Here is a 12124-nt window from a genome sequence, read left to right as displayed (position 1 = left end):
AAACATTCGGTTCTACAGGAAACGGAACACGTGTGCATTCCTTTCTTATCAGTAGCTGAGTTTATTCCCCTTGCCTACATTCCTGTGTGGTTTCTAGGAATTTCGTTCATTTTTCTGGCCCCCAGAAGCTTTCTGTTGCTACAGGGGTAACGGAATCTCCCCCGCGAGTTGTTTCGTTAGTCCTGGGAACCAGTTATTGAGTGGGGCTGTTCTTTTCAGTTCTCATTAGTGATTTTCAATTTGCGTTCCTGGTCAGTTGTGTGCTTGTTCCTGCGGAATTCTGTTGATTTTGGAAGTACTTAGTCGACATTGAAGCTTGAAACTGAAAAATGGCGACTCCATATGAAAAAGAAATGGAACGCTTACGGACACTTCTAGCTGAAGTTGAAACAGATGAAGAGTCGAATGATGATGGTGACAACGAGCCGGACATTTCAGAAGAAAACTTTTCGGACCATGAAATTTTCAGTGAGCATGATACGGAATCTGAGGAAGATGGAGATTCATAAAATGAAGAATTGAGTAATTCGGAATGGATTTTAGCAAAAGATGACGTAAAATGGAAGAAAACCAAATTTCGGCAGAATGTTTTAGAAGCCATAATATTGTGTCCCACTTACCTGGAACAAAAGGACCTGCAAAGACTGTTAGTACACCTATTGATAGTTGGGAGTTATTTATTGACAATAACATGATTCAGGTAATCGTCGAATGTACAAACATATACATTGAAAAATGCGCTCCAAACTTTTCACGTGAAAGAGATGCACGCAAAACTGATCCTTTAGAAATCCGTGCATTACTTGGGCTATTGTATATGTGTGGATTGCACAAATCTTCCAGACTGAATGTTAGAGACTTGTGGGCGACCGATGGAACAGGAATCTCTATTTTCCGCACAACAATGTCTTATAATCGCTTTTTATTTCTACTTCGCTGCATGAGATTCGACAATATAAATACCAGACAGCAGAGACAGTTATTCGACAAACTTGCTGCTATAAGGGACATTTTTCAATTTTTTGTGACGAACTGTCAGAAGCATTACACTATAGGCGAATACGTCACTATAGATGAAAAATTAGAACCTTTTCGTGGTCGTTGTGGATTTCGCCAATATATGCCAAAAAAACCAGCAAAATACGGCATAAAAATACATGCGTTAGCTCATGCACGAACATTTTATACCAGTGATATGGAAGTTTACGTTGGATCCCAACCAGATGGCCCCTATAAAGTTTCTAACTCACCAGGGGATATTGTAAAAAGATTAATGAGACCCTGGTACAAATCTGGCCGAAATCTCACTACCGATAACTGGTATACCAGTTATGATCAAGCGAAAGATCTACTTCGCGAAAAAATCACTTTGGTTGGGACACTTAGAAAAAATAAGAGACAGATTCCTCCAGAATTTAAAAGTTGCAAAGGAAGAGAGACTTATTCTTTAATGTTTGGTTTCCAAGAAGATGCGACATTAGTTTCATATGTTCCGAAGAAAGGTAAATGTGTAATTTTGTTATCAACTTTACACAATGATGATAGAATAGATGATGAAACTGCGGAATGTAAAAAGCCAGAAATAATAACATTTTATAATTGTACAAAAGGAGCTGTCGATGTGGTTGATGAGCTGGCAGCAAATTATTCCACTGCTCGCAAGACAAACAGATGGCCACTGGTCATCTTTTACAGTTTACTAAACGTTTCTGTAATTAATGCCAGAATTGTCTTGCTTTCAAACAAAAATCCACCGATTCAGTACAAAAATAGAAGACGATTTATCAAGGACTTGGCCTTTTCTCTGATTAGTGACCACACTAAAAAAAGGTCCAATAATTTAAATTTAAATCATGAACTTCGGGCGGAAATTAAGGATCGTGTCTCGGATATTGAAGAACCCCCTAGAAAGAAGCCTAGAAGTGGGAGGTGTTTAATATGCCCTAGGAATAGGGATAAGAAAACATCCGGAACCTGCAACTTGTGCTCAAAATTTGTGTGCAAAAATCATTTAAATTCTGTTTGTGATAGTTGTTTCATCCAAAAAGAGGTGTAAAGAAAATAGGTATGTAAATTTAAAAAGAAAATAAATTATTGTTATTTTCTTTTGTGTGTGATAAAAATTAAAAAATAGAGGAAATAGTGTTGAACTCAATATATTATTTATTTAAATGTAAAATGTTACTTAAAATTCATATACTTTTAATTAGTTAAAGTTTTCTTCTTAAAAATATATGGTTCAGATGAAAAAACTACTTTTTGCTGCGTAGAAGAAGGATAAAAGAGGCTGGGGTAACTCCGTCACCCCCGCGAGTCGTAACGTCTGTTCGGGAGGCGCGAGTCCCACCGGGTTAAAAACACTTCATTTTGATGAAACGAAAGTTGTTTTTTATGCTTAAGGTGACGGTACACAAACTACCTTTTACAAAAGACATGCTTAGTATTTTGTCAAAATTGTTTTACTGCGTCATTCAAAGAAAAGTTACGAATTATTGGCTTAATATGTCGTTGAATCATACAAATAGAATCATAAAATTGAATTTCTTGATTCTATTGAATTTCTTGCTTTATCATAAAATTGACTTTCTTGCTTCATGTAACAATAATAAATTAAGAAAAGAAGAAAGAAAAAGAAAGAAAAAAAAAAGAAAACAACGAAAGAAGAGGAAGAAAACAAAAGAACAACAATGCTGTTAAACAAGTAAGGACATTGAAGGTTGTCATCCACAGGGTCACTTTTCTTAGAAATTTAGCCCTGAATTTTAATGTGATGAACTTCTTCAATGAAAAACAGTAGTATAACTGAGCTTTTGAAATATGTTCCGAAATTTTTAATTTATGATACGTTTCTAAAACTCATTAGTGAGCTCGAATATAAATCAATTTAAATTTCAAATTTGATTTCAAATTTTGCTTATAAAAACATCATATGTTATTTAAGTCATCAAATCGTAGGATACTATTGTTTCCTATTTGAGTTGATGTTTTGATTTAAGTATTACATCTGGTAAAATTATTGCACATTAATAGAATTTTCGACAGTAGTTAAACTAATGAAACTTGTCTAAAGCGTTGGTAAACGATATAAACATTTTCAGATTAAGAAATTAGTGTGTTTTATTTAAAGTATTTTAAGTCGTAATATAATTAGGAAGTTCATCTCTAATTCCTATTTTTAAATATGTATCTAAAATTTGTATCTGAAGTTATACATTAGAATGAGCCGAAAAATCTAATTTTTTAGAAATTTCAAAGTTGTAATGCCGCGGAAAAGTTGCAAATTTTATAGGCCAAAAAAAAAAAAAAAAAAAAAAAAAAAAAAAAAAAAAAAAAAAACAAAGAATTTTGGAAATTGATCGACATCTTCCAGTTGCGTATGGGCCCTAAAATTTGGCAAAACATAATTTGAAAAAAAAATCATCAAAAATGATATTTGAAAAAAATATCATTTTTGCGATTTTTTAAAAATATTATTAATTAGATGTTTTGTTAATGTAATAGTTTGTAACGTCTTTAAACAGAACCTCAAAACATTGTGTTTAAATTTGGTTTGGATCAGCTAATATCTTCCGGTAGCGCATAAGCCCCAAAATTTTCCATAATAATGAAAAAGTTACCTTTTTTTATGGCTCTTTGGTATTTGATGAATAATTAGTATTTAAATGTAATAGGCGAAGTATTTTTTTCAGTCGAACTAAATATGAGATTTAGAAAAAAAAAACCATTCCAGGTTTAGTCAATGTTTCCCAGTCGCGCAATGCCTTAGAAACTACACTCGTGCGCAGACGTCGGGCAGCAATCCAGACAATGTCACTCACTTGACTGGGGCGCTCCCCTCCCCGCCATCCCAGGCTTCCTTCCAAGGACCACGTCAGCTGTCTCCCTATATTGTTTTTTTTTTGTGCGCATCTGTCTACTGTGTGTATCTATCTGTCAGTAGGTATCTAAGTGCACTATTATTTATTTCGATCAAGCTGTTTTCGTTCTGCAACTCTTGTAGAGTTTTCTGCCATGGTATATGCTTGTGCAATGAGCAGTTTGTCTCTTCCATTTCAATGAGTTGCCATTCCACCACATGTTTCAGCTCTTGGATAGGGTCAATTGGTGAAAAGTTGCCTGCCAAAATCTTCTGGTAGTTAACTTACAGAGTAGTAATTGTTTTGTCCCAGATTGACCAAAACGTGCTTAGCAAAGAGCAACAACATTTATTTGATATTTCAAAGGCAATTAACTCAGGAACCTGTAAAGAAGATTTGACTGTACGAAATATTGGGCGTTTATCTCATTCAAAGTGGTTGACAAAGGCAAATAGAACTCTCAGATTGTATATATAAGTGAAAAAAGCAACCACCTGAACTTCAAGAATTAGTTTTGTTTATATTGAAATCATACATGCCATTAGTGGTGCACTATTAAATCATCCTAAGATGACACAAAACTTTTTTACCAAGCAATACAATGTATCAGGTACTTGCCAAAAACCTTTGTTTTGTGTTGTCGACCCTGCAATCGAACAGAATGTTTTTTTCGCCCACCCTGAAAACTTACTGCTCGCCATAACTCAAGGTGACAATAAATATATAAATGCTTGGGGGTTCGAATAATTCTGAAGGCAAGACAGATTGATCCAAGAAGGGAAAAAAATAGAACATTCACGCCACCAAAAATCGACTTTAATGCGCAAGAATATTCAGAAATGGTCTACTGTATGTACTGTGAATTACCTTCGCCCCCACTGTTGCATAAATCAGTGACGACGACACCAAATCCCACATCGAGAGTGACCCAATCCCTGACTTTGAAGACTTATTTGCTGGTGAAGTTAGACATGGATGATCTGAACAGCAAGGTGGTTCTTATAAATCCGTCCACAAACTTTTCCTGGGACTACCATGACGAGTTTTACACAACGTTCAATAGTCTGCGTAAGCACTGGGAACTGTTTGAAGGTAATGTTCCAGACAGCCAACTAACTTTTCCCCAATTAGCCCTTTAGAGGTACTAGGCTCCGTTGTCTTGCCATCTAAGAATTCAAGCATGCGGCCGAATGGCTACTCATTGAAATGGAGGAGACAAACTGCCCATTGCACAGGCATATATCATGACAGAAACCTCGAAGAGTTGCAGAATGAAAGCAGCTAGATGGAACTAAATAATAGTGCACTACGATCCCTACTGACAGATGCAGGCTGAAAAAAACAATATAGAGAGAGAGCTGGGAGCACCTCGGCCAGGCGAGGGACATTGTCTGGATTGCTGTCCAACGTCTGCACACGAGTTTCTAAGGCTTTGCACGACCGAAAAGCACTGACTGAACTGGACAGGTGCTTTTTTTTTCTATCTCATTGTCAGTTCGACTGAAAAAATACTTCGGCTATTACATTTGATTATTAATTATTCATCAAATACCGAAAACTCGTAAAAATAATTTTTCGTTGTTTTGGGAAATTTTGGGGCTTATGCGCAGCCGGAAGATATTAACTGATTGAAACCAAATTTAAACACATCGTTTTGAGGCTCTGTTTAAAGATATTACAAACTATTACTTTAAGAAAACATTCAATTCAATTTTTTTTCTAAAAAAATCGCAAAAATGTTTAATTTTTCCCGCCCACCCTATATATACATCCTTATAAAACTAACGTTATTTCAGATTATAGCATGAATTGAATAAGCTATTTGCGTCATAATTAAAAATTTATGTTAAAATTGAATAGTTTTTGCTCTAAACTTTTGGTTTTGGCTGCATAGTTATAATTCTCTATTTTAAAATTACTCCACTTGTGTCAGTGAATCTTAAGCTACGTAAAAAATTCCCCACGATTGATGAGTTTGCGAAGCAAAACTGTCATCACCTCCGAAACAGTCACTTAACAACTGGCTAAGGCCTTGGAACAGAACATTGCTTTTCTAAGAAACTTTTACTGGTATAAATGCGGTACGTTTAATCTAAAAAGAAAGTGGAACTTTTCTTTCAATTTACGCTAAAATTACTCAAGCAGGAACTTTTAAAACGTTTTCACCCCTAGATTAGAATTAAACAATGTACAAAAACGTGTGTCATAACAAAAAAAAAAGAAGCCTTCTTTTCACATTATTGCGTAGATAATCTTCTTTCGAGAATTAAACTTCGTCGGTAGAAGTATTGCATACCTCAAAACGCTGTGTAGTCTAGACAGGATTATGAGATAACAACACATTAAAAAGAAACTTGGAATGCAAGTGGTATAACTCTAAGTCCTCTACACAAAACAATTAAGCGAACAGAGTCAGTTTTCTGCTATAAATTTTAAGAATTTATCTGTATATTACTCTGTTGCGCTGTACTTTTCTTTTTCCAGCTATTATGTGCATGAACACGCATTATGCAAATGATAGCTAACTCTTAATCAAAATTATGAATTTAGTCTCGTAAACACATTTTAATCTTTTCTCAGAAAACTACCTCTTTTACTTCCAGCTCATAAAGGGGGAAAATTCATTTATGCCTATTTAGAATCTAATTCGTTATTTTTGAATTGCTTTGAAAAGGGAAGCTTTTCGGGAAGCATGAAATGCAATCCTTGCTGCTGAAACTTTGTTTCAAAATACAAAGAATTTTCAAAGTCTGGCACTGATAACGAGAATTAATCTCTATATATTAAAAAAAAGTGACGACAAAGAAATTGTGAAAGAATGTTTCTGGCGGGTCTGCGTCCAAGAGACCCCAGAGCATCTGCAGTCTTGAAATTTCGTACAATTCGAGCCCCGGGGTTTTGCACTTGGAGTTTTTTTATTTAAATTTTCTAATTAGTTTTTTTTAATTAATTTTCTAAGTCAAAATTTCACGTAAATTTCCTATTAAAGAGAAGAAAGATTTCCTACGTCCTTAAACATTTTATGTCGTTCGAAAGAGATTTTTTTTCTGCATCAAATAAAGCTTGTTCCAAGCTCTCAATTGATTAGAACAGTAGAGATAAGGGTTTCTAATTTAGCCAAACGTCCTTAGGTTCAACTCAATTCAAGCCCGGAACTAAAGAGTAACATATTTATATAACTAGAGACCACGAATTTAAAACAACTTTTCAAGCAAACAAAACTCAGGAGTCCCTTAGCTTCTATAGCTGTGCAAGATGGTACAAGCTAGTTTGGAACCAGGAAAAAGGGACGCTCTTGAAAGCGCTTTATTTATTTTTTGATATCTCGGTTACGAATATTTCAACCGAGCTCTTTTTGTCTTAGGGTGGGAGCTGCATTGTATTCTAAATATGAGTTCTTAACTTAAATTCTACTTTCCACGGGGCGGAAAGGGGGTTTTTCATTTTGTTTGAAACGGAACTCGTAACGCGTTTTTTAATCTGATTCTTTCTAACAGACGATTTAAATCATTGCGAATTGAACAAGATTACGAAGCAATCTTCTACGGTTGGTGAGGGCCAGCGAGCAGGGGCCGGATCGGGGACCCCTCGTAAAAAAAAGCCTCCTTCAGATTTATGCATAACTCTTTTTCTATTTTGATCCTCAATTCATACAATATTTTTCCTCTAGTACTGTATTAGTTGAAGACATGTAAGCGGCTCTAACATCAAAAACTGTAAATGGCGTCATGGAAGAAAACACTCCCAGGGGAGCAGTGTTGGAGATTTTCAGGGTTAACCCCAACCTTTGGTTCAACATTTACTGTCAATTCCAATATGACTGTTCGTGTCGATAAGACTTGTTAGGACCAAACCCTCACCTTCCAGAAGGTGTCTTTAATCCGGAATTCAAATAAACTACAGGCGGTGCTGCAGTCTCTGACCAATGGCTGCTGAGAGAAGTAAAACAAAGACCGTGCCATTCATACCTGTCCAATGATCCATCTGCCTTGTCCGAGCAAAATTGAATTGCTTTATCTCTTTGCCTAACTTCCTAAATTACGACACTATCTATATAAGTTTTATATATCAGCTATAATACACTCTATAACAAAAAAATCGACGCACCAAGCAAGATTGATCCGATTGAGACGAAAATTGGTGGATAGGAAGACAATGCATGGAACAGAAAATGATTATATTCTCAGAACAATTGAATAATTTATATCAGAGTTACAGTAACAAGTTCAATAAGGTATTGACCCACCTCTAGCCTGGATACAAGCTGAAGCACGGCGTGGCAAACACCGATAAAGCTCCCGGAGGGTCTCCTGCGGTATTTCCGACCAAATTCACTCCAATTGTGGGACGAGGTTATCAACATTCCTTGCCAGATGCAATCACCATCCCATCATATCCCATGCTCGATGGGAGAGAGATCTGGCGATCTGGCAGGCCACGGAAGAGTTTGACAAGCTTGCAGACAGTTCATACAACACGTGCCGTATGTTATCTGAAAATCAGCCGAGGGTACTGCAAAAGGAACGGCAGCAAAACGGGTCTTAGGATATCGTCGACGTACCACTGTGCAGTAAGTATACCTCTAATTACGATCAAAGGGGTCCAGTTATCAAAGGAAATGGCACCCCAGACCACAATGCCTTGTTGAGGGCCAGTGTGGCGTGCAAAAGTGAAACCATGATCCCTCCTCTGTCCCCGGGTGTCTCCAAACACGTCTTCGATGATCATCATGACAGTTGGAAGCAGGATTCGTCGCTAAAGACCATTACGTTTCTAGTCGGCCCTATTACAACCTGATCGAGCCATGCACCACAATAATCTGGCTCGGCAGTGTGTAGGCGTTAGTGGCAGGTGGCGTAACGGTCGGCGCGAGCGTAGATTTCGTTTTCCCAACCGTCTTTGAATGTTCATAATGGACACTGGTGTTTAGATTGAATGTCTGATGGTTCATAGAGATGAAGAAAGCGCTGTGACAGCTGATTGGACAATCACTCTGTCATCACGATCTGTTGTACCCTAGGTCGACAGTTACCATCCTAATGCTGAACTCTGCCATTTTCCACCCATCCTTGCCAGCACCTTCGAATCGCCGCATCGCTTCGACTCAAATGAAGCGATTCTCCGATTTGACCTACCATCCTCTTTCAATCCAATGATACGATCTCTTTTAAACTCTGACTGTTGCTCGTAATGAGCACGAACCATGCGGCGAGGCATTTTCAGGTTGTTGAACGATAATATGAATCGCAATCTAACCGAAAGTTTTAACAACTGTTGAAGAACTGCTCTTTATATACATCTGCTGGATGCGTAGTTTCAATGCGCTGGAGATTAAACTGTTCATTCATTGGACACCAAATTTTAATCATTTGCATATCTGATCAAAACACTCTTGCATACAAAAGTTCAAAATTGGATGATTGCTTCTTTGTGCGTCAATTTGTTTTTGTTATTGAGCGTATGTATAGCCTATATAATATCCATATATCAGCCTATTCAAGTTCTAGAATTGCGACTGGAGTTATCACTCCATTAATAAGAATGCTAATCATCACTATTTTGTCGAAAAATATTTTGTATAAAACCCAAACTAACTTAACCAAAAAAAAAATGTTCAATGAGCGCAGATGAATTTTAGTCTAAAGGGAAAGCAATGACCAATTACGGGGCAGTGAAGAAAGTGAAAGGTCTTAGTGAAGATTTTTCCTTAGCTACAAAAGAGAATATTCTCTCTACTGTTATACCTCTTCAGAGGAAAAAACGGAACAACCTGATAGATTAGATATCGTGCAAAAGCTTTCCTTGCTGTTGCCATTCTGAGCAAACAAATTTAGGTCTTAATTGCTGCGATATCTATGGCTGAGGTAATTTATCTTTGGTCAAGAAAGAAACAGTGTCTTGATTTTAACTTTGTGTGTGACAAATGAAGATAAATTGTCTTAAATCTTGCAGAGCTAATGGTTACACGAAAAGTAGAAAAAACTATCGAATTCTTGTCTGTTTTTTTTCTTCTTTTGTTTTAAATGCCGGTCTTACTTATTCCTTTAAGATCTTTTAGACAATCTTTTAGGAGTTTAAGTATTTTACTTAATTTCTAAATAATTATTTAAATGTATTGGTTGTATTCTAGATGCATAGAAAGTCTTGGAAAGATTTATGCATTGAAGTACTATGCATTACAGGTATCGTTTCAATTCAAAATACTGAGAATGTCACAGTATAGACTTATGCATTGCAGTACTATGCATTTTAGGAATCGGTTCCATTCAAAATATTTAGAAAGTCGCGGTATAGATTTATGCATTACTGCAGTTCTATGCATTGGAATGAAGGTATCAGTTCAATTTTAAAATACTTATAATGTCGCAGTATAGACTTATGCATTGCAGTACTATGCATTTTAGGAATCGGTTCCATTCAAAATATTTAGAAAGTCGCGGTATAGATTTATACATTACTGCAGTACTATGAATTGGACTGGAGGTATCAGTTCATTGTAATAGAAGAGTGGGTACAGTGAGACAAGAAAATTAAATTACATTTTTTTCTCATTAAAAAACAAAGAAATCAAATTATCTCAAATAGTACAATATTTGTCGCTGTGATGGGTTTTATAAAAGTGAATCTAGAAAAACTTCGCATTCACAAAAACAGGAAAAAAAAAAAAACCGAAATGCAATTTAGCTTCTTTGTTTCCCTGGTAAGTGGGAACAGTGAGACACATATTTTTTTGAGCTAAGCAAACTTCGAAATAATCAAAATTTACCTGGAAAAATATGAATGATGGTTGTCGTTTCGTTTTGCCATGAGATATTGCCGTTGGCAAGGTAAATTTCATGTCGTCTTGATACACAGTAGTGACATCTACCAAGGATTTGTCTAAGACTGAGATTGAATGATTTAGATGATTCTGGATGAGTAAAATGACCTAAAGTGTCATCTTGTGATGTAAAACTAGATAAGGATGGAACGCTTTCACTGAGCCTAGGTCGATTAGTAGTACAACAGCTTCTTTCCTATATGTTTCAGAAAATCTGCAAAATAACTTATCTGAATTCCTTTTTTCTAGGCATTTTGAAATGTGGATAAATATTATTACGTTTAGCATATTGCTGAATATAACTGATATTGAGATGAAAGTAGTAGTTAAAGTATAAAGAATACGCGAACAAAATGTTTTTAATTATGAATAGAAACACCATGCATTAAATAGAGATGCAACTAATTTAACGCCATTATTTAAGGTACAGCATCAAAAGTTATTTCAATTTGTAGATCTTAAGATGAAGTAATTAACGTCAGAAGTTAAAAAATCAAAAAATTTCATTCAATTCGCAACTAGAATTTCTAGACTTTAAATAGTGGATGTTTAATTTTGAGCAGGGTATTAAGATTTATTCCCCACAAATTCACATAATACTGTTAATAATTACTGGCATATTTTATTAAATAAGATATTTCACATTAAAATTGCTTTCATTGTTTTGAACGAGACAAAGAATAAATTTCCAAAACGAAATTTTTATTCATAATATTTTTAAAATGACGTTTAGTTTTTATCCATGTTTTACTTAATGGGGTTGTTTCCTTCAGTCAAAAGTAGTACTTAAAGTCACTGAAATTGACAGAGTAAGCAAAAAAAAAAAAAAAAAAAAAAATATATATATATATATATATATATATCATAGACCCAGAAAATACTTTTATTTTCCCCAACAGTTATTTTTTAATTTTTTAAAATGTCCAATTTTTCAAACAAGGCGTGGTCTTGAAAGACGTCACAAATGATGCTCTTTGGCGCATCTTTCTAACACGTTTCCACGTTATGGTAATCAAGAAGCGAATTACAATTGCGCTCTACGCTTGCTATCAACCCTATCGTTGCCAATACACATGAGTGAAGATGCAAATTAAATATTTTGTTCTGTGAAAATGGCAAAATAGAATGGAATTTCATCATCTGTGATGTCATCGGCAAGAAATGTAAACAATGAAAGATCACCTAGTTAAGTAATTTTTTTAAAATTATTAAACTGAAACAAATTATTTAAAAAAATGGTTAGATCCTATGTTTTTAAGCATGTTGTTTCAGAATAAAAATACTTTTAAAATATTGGAAACGACCCCATTATCAGAGTACTGTAACTACTCAAGAATTATATTTCTGAAAGACCAATAAAATGACTTTTGATACCTTGGCTCCAAACGACAACATTTAAGTCCCAGCATTGTTTCGAGTTATTTCTATTCGTAAATCTCACGATGAA

At 35.3% G+C, this 12124-nt stretch overlaps 1 protein-coding gene across 1 annotated transcript in view; it reads left to right on the top strand.

Annotated features, from left to right (window-relative positions):
• The first annotated feature begins 329 nt into the window (after nucleotides 1-329).
• Nucleotides 330-12124, top strand: part of LOC129216557 (uncharacterized) — a 39592-nt gene continuing 27797 nt past the window's right edge. Inside the window, exon 1 of the mRNA XM_054850772.1 lies at nucleotides 330-468. Within this exon, the coding sequence (XP_054706747.1) occupies nucleotides 330-468 (139 nt within the window). The remainder of the gene's footprint in view (nucleotides 469-12124) is intronic.

Source organism: Uloborus diversus, chromosome 2 (assembly GCF_026930045.1).
Source record: "Uloborus diversus isolate 005 chromosome 2, Udiv.v.3.1, whole genome shotgun sequence".
In the NCBI taxonomy this organism is placed as follows: Eukaryota; Metazoa; Arthropoda; class Arachnida; order Araneae; family Uloboridae; genus Uloborus; species Uloborus diversus.
This window is presented reverse-complemented; position numbering and strand designations above follow the sequence as displayed.